At 36.8% G+C, this 24,429-nt stretch overlaps 1 protein-coding gene across 3 annotated transcripts in view; it reads left to right on the top strand.

The window, feature by feature from the left end:
* Positions 1 to 17,139, top strand: part of PTPN21 (protein tyrosine phosphatase non-receptor type 21) — a 35,856-nt gene extending 18,717 nt beyond the window's left edge. For 2 of the 3 annotated variants that reach the window (XM_042863209.1, XM_042863219.1), the window contains exons 8-20: positions 39 to 127; positions 1,038 to 1,125; positions 1,282 to 1,361; positions 2,457 to 2,558; positions 3,185 to 3,245; positions 4,229 to 4,313; positions 6,408 to 7,870; positions 10,130 to 10,267; positions 12,757 to 12,978; positions 13,573 to 13,701; positions 14,014 to 14,248; positions 14,779 to 14,939; positions 15,820 to 17,139. In XM_042863209.1, coding sequence (XP_042719143.1) covers positions 39 to 127; positions 1,038 to 1,125; positions 1,282 to 1,361; positions 2,457 to 2,558; positions 3,185 to 3,245; positions 4,229 to 4,313; positions 6,408 to 7,870; positions 10,130 to 10,267; positions 12,757 to 12,978; positions 13,573 to 13,701; positions 14,014 to 14,248; positions 14,779 to 14,939; positions 15,820 to 15,948 — 2,982 coding nt within the window. In that variant the 3' untranslated portion in view covers positions 15,949 to 17,139. The remainder of the gene's footprint in view (positions 1 to 38; positions 128 to 1,037; positions 1,126 to 1,281; positions 1,362 to 2,456; positions 2,559 to 3,184; positions 3,246 to 4,228; positions 4,314 to 6,407; positions 7,871 to 10,129; positions 10,268 to 12,756; positions 12,979 to 13,572; positions 13,702 to 14,013; positions 14,249 to 14,778; positions 14,940 to 15,819) is intronic. The other variant, XM_042863227.1, reaches the window with a different exon arrangement.
* The last annotated feature ends 7,290 nt before the right edge of the window (positions 17,140 to 24,429 follow it).

The following is a 24,429-nucleotide window of genomic DNA, read 5'->3' as shown; positions in this document are numbered from 1 at the left end:
TTTTCTGTATATGCATGATTTTTTGCAACTTTTTCCAGGACAGCCAAGGAAGTGACATATTCATTGGAGCATGTCTTGATGGTATATTTGTGAAACACAAAAATAGCCGGCCTCCTGTTGTATTTAGGTTAGTATTGTTCTGTATTAAAATATTTTTATAATATCCTACACATAATATTTTGTGTATGTACCTCACTAGCATGAAAGACTCTTAGATATGATGTGTGCTTATTCGTTTCATAAACTTGAGCATTATCTTCTAGTCCTTATGCTAAACAAATAGTGAATTTTGAGGGAGTCATAGAATGGCTTATGTTGGGAAGGACCTTAAAGACTGCCCAGTTCCAACCTCCTGCAGTGAGTTGGTTGCCTCCCACCAGCTCAGGCTGCCCACGCCACCTCCAACTTGGCCTTGTACATCTCTAGGAATGGGGCACCCACAGTGTCTCTGAATAACCTATTCGAATACATCACCACCTTCTGAGTAAATAATTTCCTCCTAAAACCTGAACTAAGTCTCCCCTTCTAGTTTAGAACAATTCCTCTTGGTCTTATCACCATCAAACCATGTAAAAAGTTGGTCTCCCTGCTGTTATCTCTTTAAATACTGAAAGGCTGAAGTGAGGTTGTTGGCTATACAATTAATCCCTTTAAGCTGAATTAATTTTAAGAGATGAACATGTAATATACATTTAATTGTGAAACATTTCTTGAGTCAAAAAGGAACATCTCTGTCCACAGAACATATAATGTCCTAAGATACGCACGTAAGTTTACTTAGCAATATTCACATGTACAACTATCCAGTAATCTCTTATGTATTTTATATATAAAAATATGAGAGTTGAATGGTAACTTTTGCATCAGTGTTTGGAATTCATACATTTTTTTTTTTAGTTAGACTGTTACTTAATGTTTTGCTAGTGTTACTTAATGTTTTGCTAGTTAAATTGTAGACATGATCTCTGTAATTCAGTTGTATTTTCTGTGGTTTAAAAAACAACTCACCAGTCATGTTCTGTTCCTTTTGTCTATAGGTGGCATGACATTGCAAACATGTCCCACAACAAATCCTTTTTTGCATTAGAACTTGCAAACAAAGAAGAGACAATCCAATTCCAAACGGTAAGTGGATTTTTTTTTTTACTTTTTTACTTTTTTCACTTTTTAAAATCAGTTAATAGCAATTTAGTCTTCAGAATTTCAGTGACTTCTGTGAGGGTAAGTGATGAATATGCGTATTTTGACTAATGAGCAAATTTTGGTTTTGTTTTTTGGCAGGAAGATATGGAAACAGCAAAATATGTGTGGAGGATGTGTGTGGCTAGACACAAATTTTACAGACTAAATAAATGCAGCTTGTAAGTAGAATACTTTAGCAGAATACTTGGTGCCCTTGAAGTTCACCTGGAAAAGCAAAATTTATTATAACTTCTGTAATTTCTGTAGTGTCATTTTTAGATTATACTATGTATGGCTCATATTTTTTTCCCTAATCATCTTTGAGATCACCAGTTTCTCAAACTTGCACTTTAGTATGATTTACAGTGAAGGACAATATTAAGTACTGAAAATCTTACTAGAAGTAGTAATGTTTGACCCCTGGTGCTGGATCTCAGTGCTGTGACAGACTAGTTTCTTTGGAGGCTATTATTGCTAGAATGTTTGTTGGAAGCACTGGGATTGGGTTTGGCCTGTGATTGGGTGAACTGCCCTGAAAGGACACTCTGAAGGCCTTTAAAAGGGCGGGAAGTGTATGTGAAGCACTCCTGAAATGTGCTGGATTGACAGCTGAGAGGTATGTGGTCCTTTGGATATTCATGGAATCTGTATAGCTCAAGTAGCACCAGTATGAAGTAAATTTAATACAATTCATCAAATTAAATTTAAATGGGCTGGTCTCCAACTTGTAAATCAAGGGTTGGAATTTGAGCTAATCATTTCCACTGGTACAGATTTCTTTTAGTTAAGTTACTTCAGACAGAAATAGAGAAATAGATGTAGTAAATAACCCACAGAAAGCTATCTATGGAGGTGTTGATTTAAAATTCCCTACAGTTAACAGAATATTTTGTACCAAAGATGGCATGGTTAATTCTAATTCTTCTTTCTAGAAGAGTAAGATTAATTTGCAATAAAATAGCTCTCATATCTCTAAGCTTGTACGGCTGGCTGCCATTTGAGAGAGTTGAAAAGTGTTAGTAGCAGTGGTGCATTTCTGGAAATTGTGAATTGCATTTTGAATAATATAGTTCTGTATTGAATGTCAGTCTCTAGGATTACTTACTTTTGACCCTTTCACAGTATGATTTTATAAATAGGAAAAGTCATTAAAAACACTGTAATTATCTCCATACTGTGACTCCCTGTCATCTGGTGCTGCTGCTGAAAACTCTTATGCATGCCTGTATTAAGTTCAGACTGCTTTTCTTTATCTGCATGTACCTTGTATTTAGAGATTCCTTGGACTCTCCACCTGAGGAGGGCTCTCAGAAATCTTCACTCATTCTTTCCCTTCCACGCTTTCCAATCCTTTCTCGTCCTTCACTTCCCAAAGGGTGAGCTGAAAAATCATTTTTCTTTCTAATATCTGGCATCTGTATTACTCTGCCTTTTTTTTAACCTCTGTCTTGCTGCAGGAGTACTGGTGCAGTGTAGGGTGGGGAAAAAGGAGCTTAAGGTTTTTTAAGAGTCCAACATGGAGGCAGTCCAATAAATTATGAAAAGTTATTATCGTTAGCTAAAATGTTAAAGCATATAAATTCTCGTGCAGTGTAGTCATACTTTCTGGTTTCTCTAACACTGCAAATGTCAAGGACCCCTTTTAAGCAATGTTATATATGGTTTTGCAGAAGAAGTTACTTACAGTGAGATTTTCTATGGGGTTCAGATTTGGAACTAGTTCCCTTTTACCCTTCTGCTCAGCTTCAGGGCCATTTTCTTTTTATGCTTTGTATAAAAGAAGTGCAAAGAAGTAACTGAGGCATTTTGATCTTGTGATTTTGCTCATAGCAACGATGGTTTATGCACAGAGGTCTTTCATTGTGAGACTGTTGGAAGAACTGCTTAACAATGCTGCAAAAAGTGCAGAGTGATTTTAGCTGACCTTGGGAGGTCTTTCCAAGTTTTGAAATAAATCTTGGTGTTGTAAGAATCTTCTCTCACCATAAGATTTCTTCTGTAGACAAACACAGCCCATTACAGTGAATCCTGTTAGAAGGCGGTCTTCTTCCAGGATGTCTATGGTAAGGAGAGAAAATAGTTTTATACAAGGGCTGCTCCGAAAGTAATGCCTCCTATTTTATCACGTTGGCCCGCAGTGTCAGCAGTGGATGTTGGTGGTATGGCAGTACAGGTTGAATCCTCCCACTAGTATTCCATTACATTTTGTTGCTGAGTGGCAGATAGCAGCAGAGGGGAAGTCTGACGGAGTGGTGTATGATGTGGAAGTGTACATGAAATAAAGGTGTGGAATTCCTCCATGTGGAAAAATTTGTGCCCATTGACATTTACTGACTTTTGCTGAACACTGGTGGATACCAGACGGTGGATGTGAGCACAGTGAGATTGTAGGTGGTGCGTTTCTGCAGTGGCAGCAGCAGTAATGTTTCACCTCTGCTGGTGCAGATTTTTCTAAGCACAGCATGCAGGCTCTTGCTCATCACTGGTGTAAATGCATAACAAATGGTGGTGACTATGTTGAAAAATAGTATTTTTCAGCTTAGAACTTGCTCTATCAAATAGCATTCTTGTGCGATTTGTATCTGTTTTAGTTTCCATTGAAATAAATAAGGAGGCATTGCTTTTGGAACAACCTACATGTTTGCACTTATAAAGATTTAAGTTTACTATGAAACAGATGTTAATTTCCTTCTGAGAAGTAAAATAAGCAGTGAGAAAGATGAAGCTATTATGTGAAAACTGTTTCTGACTTGTTGAAAGGCTGTTATGTAACTTCTGATTAATGGAATTAAAGTGATAGCAGTGAAAAAAAATTTAAAACATTTCCAGTTTGCTTACTCAATCTTAGAGACCATCCTGCATGTCAGATGGCAACATATAGTCTGTGGTTATTTTTTTAATATATAATTCTTTCACGATCTTTCCAAAAGAGAAACTTAATTGCAGATTTAGAGAAATGGTTTAAGAGTCTCTCTGTGTGTGTAATTGTCAAGGACTGTGTACGTAAATAATGAGATCTTTAACTAATGATAAAATTCTTACTTAGCCCAAGCCTCAAGCTTATATGATGCCTCCACCACCTCAGCTGCATTACAATGGTCATTATACTGAACCATATGCATCTTCCCAAGGTGAGTTGTAGCAGATTTGGAAAGTTCCAATGCTTAAATAATTTTAAACAGGGTAGAAAACAGCAAATCTTGTGATTTTTATGAAGTCTTTTTATTTTATGAAGTTTAAGGCCACAATACATAACTTTGAAGGTAAAAGCTATAATTGTGTTTATAGTTACTTAGCTAGAGCTAAACATGAAACAGGCTGGTAAAGCAACAGTTACCAATGTGTTTGCTGCTACTTTACATGTATGCTGATGTGAAAAGTGAGATAAGAGGTAGTTATGGTAGACAGATACAGCAACTATTGATCATGATTCCTTGTGTGAATCTGTGTCTTCTGGTTTATGGAACAAGCTGGTGTATTATGGCATTCAGAGATTCTTGTCAACATCAATTTTACTAACTGCAAAGACTAACTAGGTCCCCCAGAAAATTAAAAAAAAAAAAAATGGGAAGAAAAGAACAATAATTCTCTTCCTGCATCCCATTTTTAAGCAGTTTCTCTCAGATTTTGCTAGACTGCAGGGTTGGGAATTAAAAGGCTTTGAAACATTTCTTTGGGGAAAAAAGGAAAAAATAGAATTCTCAAGAAATACACACTCGTAATCTAAGCTGTTTCACTCTGGAGCCATGGCTGTTTTCTCTGCTTTTTTGATGGTTACGCACAGTGTGTTTACTCAACAAAGTTTGTGCCCTAGAGAGATTAATCTCATTTTTTGCCAATTTGCCTCAGTTTTGACTGTGACCTTTCAGTCTGCAACTCAGATAGATAAAAAAAGACTCATAATAACTCATTATAAGGAAATGTGCGCATTTTCAATGTAAATAGTTGTATAAGTACTCAAAAGATATATATATAGATTCAGAATGTACCTGAATTGTTTGCAGTACAGTGTTGGAATCATTGCTTGATGCAGTGAAGGCTATCAGGCTTCTTAATTCCTACAGTACAGATCCTACTTTTGAACATTTTTTTCACAAACAAAAGAGTTTTTGGTTGTAGGTAATTTCATTAAAATAAGTATGGAAATGGTGAACTTATAGAATCATAGAATGGCCTGAGTTGAAAAGGACCACAATGATCATCTAATTTGAACCCTCCCTGCTATGTGCAGGGTCACCAACAACCAGACCAGGCTGCCCAGAGCCACATCCAGCCTGGCCTTGAATGCCTTCAGGGATGGAGCATCCATAATCTCCTTGGGCAACCTGTTCCAGTGCATCAGCACCCTCTGTGTGAAAAAACTTCCTCCTAAACCTCCCCTGTCTTAGTTTAAAACCATTCGCTCTTGTCCTAACACTATTCACCCTCGTGAACAGTCATTCCTCCTCATGTTTGTATGCACAATACATAGAATACATACTCTGCATATACAATAATACATAGAACTTGAACTGTTATATCATAAAAATCTAAAAACAATGACTTAGTTGTTTTCTCCTGCAGCTGGGCAAATTGTACAGCCAGTGAAGTAATTGTTAGAGTACTATATGTATATTGTCTATAAACTTCTAGGAAACTTTATTTACCCATCAGTGGTAATATTAATGTGCAAACATGGTTTGCACATACTAAAAAACATGGTTTTGCACATATTAATGTGCAAAAATGGTTCTTGTTTAAACTGGATCCAAATTTTCTGGATAAATTTAATTTGATTTTTTTTTTTAAAGTGCTTGTTATCCACCTATGTCCTGAGAGTGTTATGAGGAGAGAGTGTTTGTTTTTTCTTGCTATTTAAACTGATCTCATTAGGCTACTGCAAACCTAGGTGTAGGTGTTTGTTCCTTCAGTCAGAACTGTTTAAATTTTTATATGGATTTTACTTAATTTAAACTTAGCAAACCTATTGTAAACTGAAGAAAGCTTTTATGAAACAGAGGTAATTGCTTTCCAGTAGGAATTTGCATCATCTATTCTGGTAAATATACCTTAGGTATCTACAAGACCAAAAAAGCTGTGTTTTTTCTCTTCCCAATTGAAAACATATGACGAAATATGACTGAGATTTTGAAAGTCTGAAACATCAGTTAGCTACATCTTAATAGAGAATATCTTTGTTGTTCAAGGTCTTGAACATAAAGATTGTTCTTAAACTTTACTTTCAGATAACCTCTTTGTGAGCAGTCAGAATGGATACTACTATCACTCTCAGACTAGCTTGGATAGAGCCCCTCATGACTACAGTGGTCGAATCCGCAATGGTAGTGTCTATAGTGCACATAGCACAAACTCCTTGAACAACCCACAACATTACCTGCAGCCGTCCCCCATGTCCTCTAACCCAAGCATTACTGGGAGCGATGTCCTCAGAACTGATTATGTTCCATCACATAGACATAGTGCCCTAATCCCACCATCTTATCGGCCCACACCAGACTATGAAACTGTGATGAGACAACTCAATAGAGGAATGGTACACACAGATAGGCAGAGTCATTCAATGAGAAATCTTAACATCAGCAATACATATGCTTACAGCAGGCCTGACGCCTTGGTTTACAGCCAACCTGAAATACGAGAACATGCCCACTTCACTTCCCCACAATCTAACCATTGTCCATTTAACCTGAACTACAGTTTTCATAGCCCATCCCCCTATCCGTATCCTGCTGAGAAACGCCCAGTTGTTGGGGCAGTCAGTGTGCCTGAATTGACAAATGTGCAGCTCCAGGCTCAGGATTATCCAGCACCAAATATAATGAAGACCCAAGTCTATCGACCACCTCCCCCATATCCATATCCAAGACCTGCAAATAGTACTCCAGACCTTTCTCGACATATCTACATTAGCAGCAGCAACCCAGATCTAATCACGAGGCGAGTTCATCATTCTGTCCAGACATTTCAGGAAGACAGCCTGCCTGTGGCACATTCTCTACAGGAAGTCAGTGAACCTCTAACATCGGCGCGCCATGCTCAGCTGCAGAAAAGGAACAGTATTGAAATTGCAGGCTTGACTCCCAGCTTTGAAGGAATAAGAATAAAAGAGAGGACCATGTCAGCATCTGCAGCAGATGTGGCTCTTCCAAGAGTTATTTCAGAAGGGTCACAGCCCAACATTCTGATAGAGAGAACAAAGCAAAAAGAAAATGAGCATGATGAAGGTGTGAACTGTGATCACAAGAAAACCCTTTCAGATGCCACTATGCTGATTCACAGTAGTGAAGAAGAAGAAGAATTTGAAGAAAACAAAGCTAGTACTAGCCTCTCTCCTCTTCCTGAAGATCAAACCCAGCTTTCATCCATTATGGGTGGCTATTCTCATGATTCTGTACTCAACTACCCCTATAGCTCAGTTGCTTCATCTACTGGCCCTTTGCATATTCTTGAGCCTAAATTACATATTTCAGAAACGGAAAAGAGAATGAAAGATGTAAGTCCAGTTCATTTACTAGTAGAAAACCAAGTACAGAGAAGAGGGGAAGGACTGCTTACTCCATCTATGTCAGAATCTGACCTTACAACATCAGGGAGATACAGAGTAAGGAAGGATTCAGTAAAGAAGAGACCTGTGTCCGATCTTTTGTCTGGGAAGAAGAATATTGTGGAAGGCCTTCCCCCACTAGGTGTAAGTGGATATTATTTCTTGTTTTATGTTGTTTCAGGATGTTCTGTGGCCAGAGTTATGTGGGGTTTCTAAGTGTTTTTGTTTGTTTGTTTTTAAATCAACCTATGTTTTTAAAACATATGAATTGAAAGTTACTTTAAGCTTTATCTTTATTCTTCTATTTTTTTCTCATTAACTTTGTTTACTTACGCTCTCTGCTGTGTCTGAGCTTTGTTTGTGTAGTCCTCCCACACAAATCCAACTCTGCAGCCTTCATCCATCTGACATAGCTAACCTAGTTAGCAACTAGTTTTTAATTCGAGATCCCAAATTCTAGCCTCCCTATCCTTATCTGGAATAGAACTAGATGTGTCTGTTCCACTATCAACTTTCTAATATTAGAACGTCCCTCACTGAAAAATCAGATATAGCTGAATGTTTAACTTTTTAATTCCTTTATCTTCTTATTCTGACCTAGGAGGATAATCTGACGCATCAGGCAATAAATTCTTTGCTTGTGTTCTCTTCTTTTCTTTCCTCCATACCTTCCTCTTTTCATATCCTTCCCCTTTTGCCTTGCCTTCCAGCTGTTTTTATCTCACTGAAATTATTTCTTTTCTTTCTGTGCCCCTTTCTCCTATTCCAATCTTAAAAGCCATAAAAAGAAATCAACTGAACAACTGCGATTTTCCCATTTCCTACAATCCCCTCTTCATAGAAGCATCGAAGTCTGCTCGGGACTGTATGATTTCACTTGCACTCTCTATTGCTCACTGTGTTTAGTTTTATTAGTTCCTGGCATATTTCACATGCTAATGGAGGAATACATTTTTATAACTTTTTTTTGCTTTTTTTTCCCCATTGATTCCTGCTAACTTTGCCTCCCTGAGTTTGTGTCAAATAGTTTTCTGCACAAACTGGTCTGCAGTGGAAGTGCTGTACAACTTCTGCTGCTGTGCAGTAACAGTTACAGCTGATACTACAAAAGCTAACCTGAAGTAAACTATGTATTTAAATTATTGCTGTGCACTCAACTTTTTATGTGGGGCTTCTTACATGTAGAACTGAACACAATTAACTTGTATAAATTTCAATTTATTTAAAAATTGTTTTCCTAAATTTCCTGCCTTATATGTTAGGTGGGTATAGAAAAGAGGTGACAGCTTTCTCTTTATATTCACATTTAGAAAGACTCACTTTGTATTTTTTTCCTTTGAAAGACATGTTTTCAGATGTTGATGGGTCTACCAAAATCATACATTGCCTTTTCTTTGTGATAGCCAAGTAAATATTTAAATGAACTTTTTGAAATGAAGTTGATATTAAAACGTATTTGCTAAGCACTTCCAGTGAAATACTTTCTAGGTTAGTAATATTTAAGATTTCTATTGCAGAATAGAGAATTGTGGTTTGTAATCATTATTAAGATGAACTGCCTTGAAACAAAAGCTGCCCCTGCAACTCCTTTTGCATTTTGCTTTTTCACTTTCCAATTACGTTCTACTGCTGTGTTTATGTTCACTTTTAAAAACAGTCTCAACCTTTTAACGTTGTCATCTTATTCTAGCTTTTGGAAACATTGAAACCATTCAAGCAGAATATTTGCTCATATTTTCAGTGTAGTTTTTATTTATTTTTTTTTTTTAAAGAGCTAAACTGAGCAACCGAAGGAATGGTAGTTTTCTCACTTATGCTTTCTAAAAGAATACTTTGAATTTATCCTTACGTTGGAATCTCCTGTTGATATTTCTCTCAAATAAGATTCATAGTCTAGTTCAGGACTCGGATCTGCCTGTTCTTCCGTGTTCGTATTTTGTATGTGCATTTTATTGCAGAAGTAGGCAAACATTTTATTATATCTAAATAACTTATACTCTCATTGTTATGATCATCTGTAGAGAAGTGTCTGAAAATTGTCTAGCAAAAGTTTATTTTTATTTATGTATTTATTGGTTGGATAGTGCTTGGATAGTGATTCCAGTTCTGTCCAAAGTTATTAATCCAGTGTAGCTGCCTCACAACCTCAGTTGTGAGCTTTTTAGGAAACAGTATTTGTCATTCTTGTGCAGTTTCATTAATCTGTCTGGAATGAAGACAGACTTGTGTTGTGTCCTTGGAGGAATGTTGTCCCACCACTCTAATCTCACTGCAATGCTTATCATGAAAAAAAAAACCTCAGAGCTGTTTGCAGAAGGGGTCAAAGAAGTATCCTTTGCTAAACTGAACTCATCTGGATTGTGCTTTGTAAAAATATTTGTAAATTTTAGCTTTTCTTTTCAGGGCATGAAAAAGAATAAAACTGATGCAAAAAAAATAGGGCCTCTAAAACTTGCTGCCCTAAATGGACTAACTTTGGCTAGAATGCCTCTGCCAGATGAGGGGAAAGAGGAATCAACAAGAGCAACAAATGATGAACGGGTATGGTGAATTTTTTAATCTTTGATTTGTCATTTACATGAGTGGTTTTTCAAAATCAATTGCATATGAATGGTGCTTTGTGTCAACTTCAAAGCTTCCGATTCAGAGCAACTCAAACGCTGAGAACACAAACAAAATGAAGAGTGAGACTTTGATTGTGAAGTCATTGCTAGAAGTATTAGGTGTAACTCAAGTTTTTCTTTAAGGTATAAGATGATGGTGATTCTACCCAAGTCTTACCCTTTCAACACGTGAAATCAATTAGTATCTTCTGATACATTTTTATGCCTAGTCTTTCTGTTTTCTCTCTAATTTTTTGGTCACTTCCTGTAGTGAAAACAGATTAAACTTAAAATTCTGAACTTGAACTTGATTGTAATGATTAGTAATGTATGTAATTTTTACAGTAAATTGTGTAGTCAAATTACATCCCTAAGAAGCTTGTGGAGATTGTATTCATGTTTTCCTCACATGGATTCCTGAAACTATAGATGCTGAAATTTTAAAACCACAGAACAATTTCATATCCCTGAGTGGAGAACAACAGGTTTTAGAACTGAGGATCATTCTTTGAGAAAGTAAGACTTCATCTACTTGTACCAGGGTAACCAGCATACAAACGTACTTCATCCTGCCTTGTGTATTGTTACATAAGTGCAGGAAAGTATGATATATAGTCAATCAACAGTCTGTGAAATGCTATTTGCAACAGTACTGTTATCACACATTTGATCAAGGAGCAACTACATTCACCAGGATCTGTGGTGATTATTGTATATACTCTGACTATTGGTCTCTTTGGAATCTAATGATGGTTGGACATCCTCAGCTGCAGAACACTATCTGCCTTCATTTGTTTACAGTCACTGAACAGGATTAGAACCTGAAGGGGCAGTCACATTCTGACTAGTAGCAGTTTTAAGGAACAGGCCAAGGAGGTTAGTTGCAAGTTACACAGTATAAATTTGGTCTTGTAGTTTGAGGGCTTGGATTGAGATTTATAGGAGAGAAATTTGACTGTGAGATTCAGCTGTGCTGTGCTGAAATGGCTTTTGAACTATATGCAATTGTTAAAGATAGTAGGGGAGGTCAAAAGTTGACATCACATTATTAAAGTACACGTCTACATTTAGTACCTATGTTGGTTATTTCCTCTTATTTATAGCTATCATCTCTTCTCGGGTTAATGTTAATTTACTTCAGGCAAATCACCACCCAGCTAGTTTTGCCCAAAGTGTTGAGGGAGAAGAAACTGTAAAGTCAAGTTATGAGGAAGATGTAAATCTCTACATGTTTTCTTCAGGTAGTCATGTAGAGGAAGAATAGGTATCATAAAATTGGAATGACTGAAGAAGCAGTACAAATCAGATATGTGACATAAAAGGAAGTCCAGATTGCAGGATATTTTTAGAAGACAAAGGAAGACTTTATAGTTGATGCAGTGCCTGTTTTATTGCTCAGCTAAGTGTTACTATCAGATTAAATTAGAAAACTTGACCTAACAATATTAAAGGAGTTTAGACGGTTAACGTACCGATGTGTAAATTGCATATGAAGGAGGTCTTACATCATCCTCTGCAGCATTTGGCATTGAAGTTATTTGATACAAGATACTTTTCTGATCTGATACTACAGAGCAGTTGCTGAAAGAGGCTGGGGACATGTGACATAGATGAAATTTTCTGGCTGAAATCTTACATATTTGTCCTCTAATTATTGTTGGCAAAGAGATGCTGAAATTCCAGAAGTGTCTTATGATTTAGAAAGAACTTGGTTTTGAAAGTATAAATCTTTCAGTGGGCTAATTTAATAAATCAGATTGAATTGTACTACAGAAAAAAAATCCTTGTTTGATGCCGAAGTTACAGGAGGTTGTAAGAGGACTTTACTGCTGTCTTCAATGTTTAATGTTTTCAGTCTAAGTAAATGTGGAATTCTGAGGGGGAAAGATAAACTCATTTACTGAGGCAAGCATTTTGCTTTAAATCTGTGGAGTTTTTCTTGACTTAAGTGACAATTTTGACTTTTTTTTTGGGGGGGGGAGGTGGGGTGGAGGGAAGGGATGAGGGCAACACAGTTAAATGAGATTTTAAAAATGATCTAACCAATGTGCTTTGTCAAGAAGAACGAAAAATGAGTGTGTCTCATTTAAAAATACTCAGAGAAGTTTGTAGTGCAGCATAATTACTGGGTTTAACCAAGTGTTTATTTTCCCAACTAAGTTGCCTTTAGAGAAGCTAAAAAGCAGTTTTTGTTATTCACCAGTGTTATCCACCAATTTCGTGAATTATAACAAGATTTTTTTAGGCACTTCTCATTTGAACAAAAGTCCTTTTGGTTAGAATTGCTTCTAATTTGTTCTGGTACGTTTGTAAAAATAATATTAGTTTGAAAAATGTAACAGAATTGTACAGAAGGGGAATTCCATATTAAAATAGACTCATTTTAGAGTGTGGCTTCATATGGTTATCTTTTTTTCTCTCTGTTAGTGTAAAGTTCTGGAACAACGATTAGAGCAGGGGATGGTATTTACTGAATATGAGCGCATTCAGAAGAAAAGGCTTATAGATGGTGAGTGCTCAATAGCTCGGCTTCCTGAAAATGCTGAGAGAAACCGGTTCCAGGACGTCCTCCCTTATGATGATACCAGAGTAGAACTAGTCCCAACCAAAGAAAATAACACGGGTTACATCAATGCGTCTCATATCAAGGTGAGAGAAATGATGATGGAGGAATGTTTTCCTCCCTCCCTTTATACTTGTTTTTGTGGGAAAGATGAAAACTGTTTATCCCCACTATCTGGAAGAATAGTGGAGGGTTAATTATTGGAGAGGTCTTTGTATTCACTTCTATGTTGAAGAGGTCTTCTATATTGATCGTCTCTCTCCTATCTCTTCCACATCTCTCCTGATTGATACCAACAGAAGATATGTCCATTCTTCCATAGTTATGAAGGCAGATAGCTTTTAAACGAATAGGGATTCCTTGCAATGATTAAAACATTTTTTCAAGTCCAGTGACTATAATTATTTCCTCATTTTCTGTACCTTCAGGCTAGATCCACAACAGGCAGTAGTCTGGGTCCTTGCTTAAGTTTTCCTTTAATGGTTAAAGGAACAAATGAAGATGGAAGGAATTCTGCTCTTCCATAATATTCTGATGCCCTAAACTAAAGAGGCAGATATAAATCAGAGTGCCTATTTCTGAACTGTTGCTATCTTTTTGAGTTTGTGGATCTTAAAGTGGCTAAGAGAATGAGGAAAAGATTTTAAATAATTAGTGATCTAATCTATTTCTTTTTACAGATCTCTGTTGGTGGCATAGAGTGGGATTACATCGCTACACAGGGCCCTTTGCAGAATACCTGTCAGGATTTTTGGCAGATGATCTGGGAACAAGGGATTGCCATCATAGCTATGGTGACAGCAGAGGAAGTAAGTATAAACCAGGTCAGATCTACCCCTGAACTTCATGCAGTTTTGTTCTGATTTGTTAAAAGAAGGGGCTCTTTGCTTCAATAAGCAGACCAGTCAAAGATAATTCTCCGATGACCCCTCTGTATTGCTTTCCTTGGCAATTTAGAAAAATCTAAATTTGCAAGCTCTTTCCCATGGAAGACTGGTTTATTTAGTGAAAAAACAAAACATTGTAGTAGCACTTAATAGAAGAGAAATACAATTGTTACAAGAACACTAGTTGTTATAAGTGTCTTCGCATCTCTTTTAAGCGAATGTTTTACTCTTAAGGAAAGTGGGAGAGAAAAAAGCTTCAGATACTGGCCACGTCTTGGCTCAAGACACAACACTGTAACATATGGAAGATTTAAGATAACCACACGATTCCGTACTGACTCAGGCTGCTATGCAACTACGGGACTGAAGATTAAACATCTTCTCACAGGACAGGAGAGAACAGTTTGGCATTTGCAGTATACTGACTGGCCAGAACATGGCTGTCCAGAGGATTTAAAGGGATTTCTCTGTAAGTTGTATTTAATGGCTTTCTTTCATTTCTCCTTTCTTTTTTTTTTTTTTTTTTTTTAAATCACCTAAGATGTCTGCTAAGCAGGAATTTACTGGTGAAATTATAACAAGCATGCTACTGCAAAAGATATATTTGATCCAGTAAGAGATGTTGAATTATATTTCTGGCAGGAATATTTCTGCCATTTTGTTAAAGTGACCATTTAAGTGAAAACCTAGATATATAATTTAGTAAGAAGTCATATAGGTTAAAGCATAACTATAGCAAGTATGACACATTTGAATATGTGCCAATAAGCTGGTTTTAGTGGGGAACAGAGGAACAAGGAAAACTTTACAGAAGTTGGATGATTTTTGTAGATCTGTATTGCTCTGGTTGGTTTATGAGTTACGATTTATGTGATATGTGATTTTTCTGTGGGATGTCATTTGCTAAATTACTACTTCTGATGGTCATTCAGTCTAACAACATTGCTTGTGTAACTTTATCTCCTGAACTTATTATTCTCATTTTGTTCAACTTAATAGCATACTTGGAAGAGATACAGTCAGTGCGGCGCCATACAAACAGCACTGCAGATCCTAAAAACTCTAATCCTCCTGTGCTGGTGCATTGCAGTGCAGGTGTGGGACGAACAGGAGTGGTCATATTGTCAGAGATCATGATAGCTTGCTTGGAACACAATGAGGTGATCTATTTTTCTTTCTAATTTTTGATAGTGTTAGGTAGTAAAGAGTAAATAACCCGTTTAATAAATATTATTGCTGTTCATCTGATCTTTCCCAAGGAATGGCCTTTGGAAAAGTCTTTACAATTATGGTTGAAAGTGCTTTTGGCAATTTAATAGAAGTTAATAATCTTCTAGTTTCCCACTTACACACTGGGTATTGGAATGCACAGTTGGATTCTTGACTGTGTAGGATGTTGAGTCACTCAGTGGAACAAGGTACGCCCTGGGCTACTAGGCATGTTTCAGGATTTTGCCCTGACTTTAACACTTTTACTTCATGCCTTAGTTTTAATAGTTAATATTAAAGAAAATCTTCTGTAGCTGGTTTCTGTGCTTTTTATTTAACATTTTTATTCCTAAGTGTAGTAGTACTTGTAGTATGGGTCTCAGCAGAGGACAAAGTGGTAGCTTAATTAGTAAAACCTAGTCTTGTCATCCTTTAGCCAGAATTATAAATATAATTTATAATTGTATTAGTACAATTATAAAGTATTTAGCAATAACATTATGTTCAATCTGAGACTCAACAAAGTGATTGTTTCATCTGTTTATTTGTCCTAATACTGTGACAAACTTTTGCAGCCAACAGATTTTTGAGGATCCACATATCCCAGAAATAGACAAATATTTCACAGGTGAGGAAGTTGAGGTAGGCACACGGTCAGTGGTACAGTGAAGTCTGTAGTGAAGGTATGGGCAATGCATTGTCAGAGGTGAAATTAGAGCAGTTCATTCTGTCCCCAGATCACTGGTAGTGTGCTGACTCTCCTGCTGAGAAAGTACCAGCGACTCTCCTTGCTCAGTTGTAATGGCTTTTTTTTTTTTTTTTCCCCTCCAGATGCTGGACATCCCACGAGTGCTGGACATGTTGAGGCATCAGAGAATGATGATGGTGCAGACTCTTTCTCAGTACACTTTCGTCTATGGAGTTCTCATTCAGTTTCTCAAAAGTTCTAGACTTATATAATCCCTGCCAATTCCTAAGGGACACTGCAAGAGTTTACAGAAAGAAAGCTACAATTGTCCAGGCAGACCTGTTTTCACTTTTGTTTTTCTTTCTTCATATGATGAATCACGCAGTTAACTTTTAGGGCTGGTATGTGGCTGTTAGATACAAGTCAGTGTAGCAGTACTAGCAAAGCGGGATCTTCACTGGACTAAATTCTTCCTATGTTCAGCTGGAGCCAAATTAGGGAATGATTTTACTTGTGCTGGTTTTTAGTACTTGTACACATTTTTTTAGGGTTGTTGGGAAAATAAATTTCTAACGGAATGGAAATACATGGCACAACTTACTAACTTTTTTTTTAACATTATAATGAACTGTGCAAAAGCTAAAATTTGTCAATGCACATGGGGAGAGAAAACTGCTTCTTGGGGATGTCAAGGTCTTACACACAGTTTCTGCTTTCAATTTTATATTTAGACAAAAAACATCTATATTTTTTTTAAATGAAGTTTTGGTTTCCTCTGGTTTACTTAGCAGAACTAGCAGCTCTCAGATACTTTAAGTTGTTGCTTTACGGGCAGTTATTTTTCTATTCCACTTTTTTTTTTTTTAACTTTCAAAAAAAAAGAACCCACCCAACATTTAAAACACTAATGTTTTTAGAGAAGATTATCTATGCTTGAACTAATTTCTTAAAAATTGTGCTTACAGTTCTAGTGTAATAGGTAGTAACAGAGTGCTGTGTAATAGAACGACAAATGAAAAATCGTGTTAACTGTTGATAATTTCCATTTGAGTGGAGGCATGTTTGCCTATTGACTTGTAGACTACAGGCAGGGAAAAAATAATATAATTATCTACAGAGTTCTTGGTAATAAACAAATGAGAGAAAGTACATATTCAGTATTATTCAAAAATTTAGAGGACAGTTTGATTTTACTGGCTGAAATCAAAGTGGATGCAAATATTTTAAGCACTTTTTTGCTCTGTTATTTATGTAGTTAAACATAGAAGCTATAATCATATATTGTTTCATATGGTAATATGCTGTTACTAACCTATTATTTGAGGAAGAGCCTTTAAAGTTGATGAAGTGAGAGAAGCAAAATTGGAGTAAGAAGGTGCGTAGTGGTGAAGAGGAAATAGTGGAGATGTGGCAGCTATGATTGCTGGTTTATGCATGGCAAAGATGACCATTAAAAATATTTATATTTCCAGTCAGAAAAACCTTTGAAGGACCGGAATTTTCTCTAGAATCCTTCAGCAGTAGAACAGATTTTGCTAATGCTGTGCAGCATTGCAATGAAGGATGTTCACAGGACCCATTTGAGAATGCCTGCAGAACGTAAGAACGCTAAGAGGTAACACTGGAGATGTAGGTATTTTAGTAACTGTGTAGGTTGCAGAGTAAATGGTTGCAGCATAGATGTGAAGATGTCCTACCTCTGGTAGGTTCTGTCTTGTCCCTGAATAGCATGGGTCTGGTCTGTTGACAGTATCCTGAATAGTTCTGTGTCTGTGTTTTTAAAATGAGGACGGTGTGGTTTTGCCTACTTTTGGAGTGTTTTGACCCTATACCAAAGTGAGCTGACTTGTTTGTAGACATCTAGTGTAATTTCCAACAAAAAAAACTATGGTAGACAAGTGTGCAGGTACATCTCAGTATCCATTTCCCACATTACTTGCTTAACAAAATGAAATGAGTCCATGAGATTTTTTTCCACTGGTAAGATGTTGTTATTCCCTGAGTTGTGACAAGGCTTTGGAAGCTATTATGAAGCATATCCCCTCTCCTCTTGTGAAACAATGATTGTCCTCTCAAAACACAGATTAATAAATGTTTCGTCAATTTCCTTTTTAATAAGCTGTTTCCATAAAGATAAACACAAGGTCCAAATGACATTGTTCTAATATTTCATTCCATAAAATACGTGCTACTTTAAAATACACTATAATATTCAACTAGTGCATTTGGTCTTCTTTCAGGCAGTCCAAATTGTTCTACCCTCAGTAAAAAAAAAATATTGAATATTTCAAATGGAGGGAAAAAAAATGCCTAGCAAGTAGTAACTGCCAAACATAAAATTGAGTGGAATAATGCCTTATTCCAGAGGAATAACCTGGAAGTTACTCAAGACTGATTATGCATATAGTCTTGCAGGCAAAGAAGTTTGACATGTATGTGTCAACAGAAATACCACTGAATGAAGCAAATGTATTTGGCTATTTGTGCTATCTTCTGTTATAGAAACATGAATTTGTTTTTCTTTCTTTTTTTTTAACCACAGTTTCTGAGTGAAAAATGTATGCTCCAGAATGTAGCTTTTACCATTTCCAAAGTTTGAGCTATGATCTTTGCAATGTGATGCATGTGCTTTTAATGAAATTGTAGGTGACCATAACTTTGTGCAACACTTTTCCGCCATTCAGCAGCTCTTGGGACAGAATGTCAGGTATGAGGCATTAAAAAAAAAAAAAAAAGCAATTTCATTCCAAACTTGTGAGATAGTTTCTGAGGTGGCTGAGGAAGCTTTTCCCTTCCATTTTCTTCTCCGTCTTTCTGAGAGGAAGTGAGATCACTTTCAGAGGTGTTAGCTCTCTAACCTGGTAGTCACAGTCTGTTTTTTTAAAAGCAGTAACACTGCTACTTCCTCCACTTCAGCTTTTCAGTCTTTCCACTTGTAGTGCATTTCTGCATTAGTAAGACTTGACTTTCTATGAACCTTCCTAATGAAGGTAGCAGGCTTGTTTTTACATATAAGCATATGGTTCCAAGCGGGCATTGAAAACAAACAGCTTCTCTTCTGGAGATACCAAAAAAAAATAAAACTCCACAATCTCCTGTCACAAAACTAATTTTAAAAATGTTTAGATTTTCAGATAGCTTTTAAAAGAGCATTCAGTTTTTAGCACTTTCTTGTTCTGAGCCTTTAAGGGGATGCTTTGTACATGCTGTTGTGCTGGATGCTTTGTGAAGTGTGGGACTTTATAAGAAAATCTGTGGCCCAAATCCAGTCAGAGCCTGAGTGGAAATTGGATCCTTCTGTCAAAAGCTTAAAATTGTTAGCCATTTTGCCAGGTGTGCTTCTCTTACTATGGGAGAGAAACCAGGTAATTATCATGTAAGATTTGAGCTGAACTTATTTAGTAGGAAAAACAACATAATGCTGATCTCTAGGAATGCCAGAGTTCTCAGGGATAAATAAAGGTGCTATATTACTATCAAGAGACAGATGTGAGCGTCTTTTGTGGTCTAGGTGGTAAATGCTTTCTTAGGATCAAATTCCTCAAAGAGTCAGGAAAGGAACTAATAGATTGCTGTAGGGGCTTCTGCACATTTGATTTCTGTCTTGTTTGCTCTGAAGAGAGATTTTTTGGACAGGGAATCCTTGTAATCATGGGATCCCAGATCTTCTTTAAAAACATAATTCGCAGCCCTGTTGATTGTGAAGATGACACTTAGCAGGCTTTGCTGTCAACTGCAGCTCACTCTTCGCACATTCTTTGATGGAGGAGCTCCATGCTACATGACAGTTTTGCACTGCTTCTCTGCAGCCCGCAAAACAGTGATCCCCTTTTTCTGCTGCATGTTGGAATGCAGTCTCCATGAATAGCAAAATTAAAGGCCTTGATATTGCTCTCACTGTGATACCATTTGCACACATGAATGGTGAAAACTACAACTGCATAGGAATGTAATAAAAAATAGAAGGTTGCAACCTTCAGAGATGTTGAGTGGTCTTTAAGGTCCCTTCCAACCCAAGGTATTCTGTGATTCTAAAATAAATGCATACTGGAATGGAAAAATTCTTTACGTTTTGAGAAAGTATGCATTTTTTTGTTCCTCTTTAAAGTGTGTGACACTTAAAGCACTTTTCTCCAAAATACTTTCTTAATTTTAGTAACTAAGGCTACCAGAGGCTGCTGGTACACTTATCTTGTTGGAATCTTTGTTAAAGTTGAGTGGCTCATAGTTCTCAGCAGCCTCTGGACCAAACTTGGGAACTGCGTGGTGGTTTGTCTCATAAGCTAGCACTGTAATGAGACCTCGGTTTTAATACCAGTACTGTTACTAAAACACTGCAGTTAAAATAGTGAACTTGTTACTATGCTACAATGGTTAGCTCAAGTTATTAATTTAAAAGGAGCAACAGATCAACTGATAATAATTCTTTGCTTTAGGTATTTATTGTTCTATTTTCCTTTCCAGTACAAAAAACACATGCAAAGCCAGAGCCCAATCCCTTAAGAGGTAAAAGTTCTGCAGTTCTCGTGAGTGGATTAAGTAATGCTTATTGCCAGTGAAAGCCCTTAAAATGTGAATATTCACATCTACTTTGAATTTAAATATAGATTGCATGAATTAATCAAAAGAATGCATCAGGAATGTGCCTACATGAAGCTAGAACATTACAAGGAAAAGTAGCTGAGATGACTTGGAAGAAATTCTCTTGTAAAAGTACAAAATGTTAGAACTGGAGAGTGTGGATTTGAGGAATGGCTTGAAGGCATTTGGAGGAGGAACTGGAACATTTTGTATCCACAGTGGAGCTGCTAGAAGGGTTTGATTCATATGGTATGTTTTTTTTTATTACACAGTAGGGTAAGTGAGCATGTAGTCATAGGTGTTATTTCTGCTGACTTTTTAAAATGTGATTTTTGAAGCTCCAAATATTATTTCAGAAGCTCTGTTATTTTTAAATATATTCTTTTCCAAACAGATTCAGTGCAATCTGTCACCTCAGCTTCTGTTTGCTTACTAAAGGTCAGATTTTAAGGCCGCAGTCTCAGGTTTTAGGCGTGCAAGCTGAAGGCAAAGGGGCGTATGTGCAAATTTGTGCTGATAATTTGTAATGGATGCAGATTAGATTATTTCAGAGTTTAAATGATTTGTGAATGCAGCCAGCTGCTTACTGTAGGTATGAACTGGATCGAGCTAAGGCTATGCTGAAAACTGGGCCTTTGAATTGTGGAATTTGGCATATGCTTACAAATACATTACATTGTACCATTTGAAGTACAGTGCTAATAAAACTTCAGAGAATCTCAAATGTGCTAGGCTATAGGAAAATATCTTAAACTTCTACAGCAACAGCTGTTGCAAATATGGCTGTAAAAAAGATTTCTTACAAAGATCCTGTTGGGGACCAGCTAACTTGATGCGTTTTGCTGGCATCATGTATGTTCCTTTAAGGTCTACAAGGACTGAAAAGAACGTTCTTCATTTCTATGTGCATTTCAAAAAATGGCTGCTAAATGACCCTGGATTCTATTTGCAGTTTTCCACGTGATGCTGCGTTTAGTGGTAAAGAATAACCTCCTGTATATTTGTTACTTAGAAGCCCATTTTTCAGCTCTAATTGGGGAGTTAAGACAGAAATCAAATGCAAAAATCTAACAAATAGAGTTTACAACAGATGCAGTGTGTGGAAAGTTAGAGAGCAAGCCTGTAGATAATGTGGTTTTACTTTGTTTCTAGGCAGCAGTCAAAACTACCAAATTACTGCTTTTGTGAGCACAATTTCAGAAGGCGCCTTTTGAAACATTTTTAAAGGGAATTTAAATGCAGTTTTTCCATTTGGAAATGTTTAAGTAAAATTAGGAGATGTGGAAGTATTTAATGACAAACACAGTTAAGTTTTAGAATGATAGGAAACACAATAGGAAAATAGGTCCTGCAGTCTGTCACCTTGCTTATCCTGGATGATTCTGGCAGACAAGGTGTATATGCTGTCCCTTTACAAAGATACCTTCTCAAGTTCCTTTGAAACACCCAAACTGTTTGTCTTCTTTATGACTGATCTGGGAAGACTCGGATGGAAATTTTAGACTCCAGCTTGCAAATCAGTAGGTAGGTACCCTCCTGCACACTGCTGAAATCTCTTCACCCAGTTGAAGCAAGTAGGTGTTTGAAGTCCTTTCAGCAGTTTTGTAGGGCTTAATGTCAGACGAATGCAGGATCTGGCTCAGTTTTCTTCTGTTTTCGTTTGAGCCAGTATGGAAGGATTTAAATGGGACTTTATTTACAGTAGCAACATGAATTTTTGAGTATTATTTTCTAGTACAAAGCTAGTGGTTAACACGTCTATTTTTGCTGTCTTGCCATCAATACTGTAAAAATCTATAATCAAAACAGCTTTAATTCTTGTAAAACTGAAATTGGTTTGTAAAACAATGTAAAAATTGTGTTTCATAGACAGAAAAGCTTGTATTACTGAATGTAATATATGTGAAATGAATATATTATAGTCTATTTTTGCCATGAAAAATAAATATTTGAAGCAACGATGCAGTTTTATTGTTCCATTATTAAAAGAAAAATCAGCGCTGTGTGTTCCAGTTTGGAACTTGGCCTTCTGTGCAAAAAGATGTTATCCCTCTTTTAAAGCTCTGTGAGTAATGCCCTGGTTTACAATATGAAGATAAAGCTTCCACTGTCAGGTACTAATTGTTCTCATCTTTGAGGTAGAAAAGTCACACGTCTGCCAACCTAACTTCATTTTTTAATTTTTTTTTCTTTTTTGCATCTTATAAAGCCATTCTTAATATTGAATATTCAATTTCCCTTTAAGCAGAGCTTACAGAAGTTGAAAAGCCCTTTCTAAAAGCCCATGAGAAAAGAACATTGATTATATGACTTAATGAGTAATATTATTTACTTAGCATTATTGAAGCTGCTACCAATACTTGATACTGAAGTTTTTGTTTTGTAATTGATATTTAGTCAAAAATGGAAGTGATACACACAAACATAAAAGGATGTACTTCACACTGGACACCGTAATTGCAGACCAGGCAATTTCACATCCACTGTCCCTGCAGAACGCCATATGCACAGAGTCAATTATCAGGAAATACTGGGCTTTTAATTAAGATTTGTCTTACAGGTATGCTCTACTTGGTGGCATCAACGCACATAAGGTAAAATAACATACGTATGTATGTAACTGTCTGATCATTTCCTAAATCCTGAGGAATGTTCTGTGTGTGCAAAGCACTCTTTTTGGCATGGGGCCAGAATCAAAAGAGCAGCCTGTTGTTTAAGTCCAGAAGGCTGTAGACAGATAAAGATTACGTGAAACTCAGCAATGCTCAATACCTAGCAGGGAGTTTGATGTCTGACAGTTTCTCTGTTCAGGATATAATGACGTTCTGGTATTTTTTTGCTGTTGTTTGTTTGTTTGTTTTGGTTGCTGTTATATCCACTGCTTTTCTTTAAGACGTCAGTGATGGCATATAAATGTATTTTCTCTCTTCCGCTGTTGTTCTGATTGTTGTCTGGAAGTCTGGCTTCTGCATGAGGACAGCAGCTCATAGCACTGCAGAAAGAAATTGCCAGGCTACCTACAGCACCCAGAGGACAACTGATGAATGGACACCATTTGTGAGTATGATGGTGACTGCATGTATGCAGGTACCAAAAGGAGAACAGTGTTGCAGAGTTGGAGGTGAGTGAGCACTGGATGAATGATGATCATCCAGTTATGATGATATGATGATTAGTTATGAGTTATAATTATATTATGATGAGTTATGATGATATCCATGATGATGCTCATCAGTTTGGCACTAAGCAGGTTACCTTGTGTTGCTCTGGATGTCATTGGCTCAGTCTGGCTCTTGGACAGGGTGAACCTTCTGCATTTGAGTGATGGCAGTGTTGTGGTTCTGGTGCTTAGGGAAATGATTGTTCTGGTAGTTAAAGGCTAGTTCTATCATTACTACAATTGCTTTGAACCTAGCCTCGTTAATTCAAAGAAAAAGCAAGAGTAAGTAGGAAATGGTAGAGCTTGGGACTATTTTATCACAAAATAACCTTTGAATTCTTGGCATCCTTTGGGAGCTTTTTTGAAGAAAGGACTTCAAGGCTTGTGCCTGTTCTTGCACTCTCTGAAAAAAAAAAAAAAAGGGCACAAGGCAGATGGGGAAGCTAGAAGGGAGAGAGCTTAGTAAAAATCTTTCCAATTTCTAATTAATCCCCACATCTTTTAGAGATAAGCAGGACAGTCCTTCAGAAAATACCTAAATTTAAGCCAAACATTGGTCATACTCAACTAACCAAACCAGTGTAACTGCCCTGCACATTTTATGGATTTAAGGTATCTGCTGTAATAAAAAAGCAGGAAAGACATTGAGGGCTTGCACATGAGATTTCTTAATCTAACGTTCTTAGTTCAGATTATTATTATTAGCTATTTCTAAAATGATAGTCATATGCCTTAGGTAAATTTAGAAGGACATCAAATCCTTCCACGAACAGACACAGAATTATCATACCCAGAGGCAGATGAAGAATTTTCACTGGTGTTAAGTACCTAGGAAGAAGGCCCCTGTCAAGCCTGGTTAATACTGATAATCAGTGATTTGAAGGAACCGCATACTTTGATGTGTGCATATGTATGTCTGCTGTCTTCTCTCTGCATACCATGCTATTCATGATTGTGGCCAACAATGTCTTTCCATTATCAGAACCTTAAGCAAAAACACTTTGGAGGTTTA

Source organism: Lagopus leucura, unplaced genomic scaffold (genome assembly GCF_019238085.1).
Source record: "Lagopus leucura isolate 7727_CA_CO unplaced genomic scaffold, USGS_WTPT01 Super-Scaffold_1, whole genome shotgun sequence".
NCBI classification, from domain to species: Eukaryota; Metazoa; Chordata; class Aves; order Galliformes; family Phasianidae; genus Lagopus; species Lagopus leucura.
Note: the sequence above shows the minus strand (reverse complement) of the source record. Positions and strands in the feature narration are given on the sequence as shown.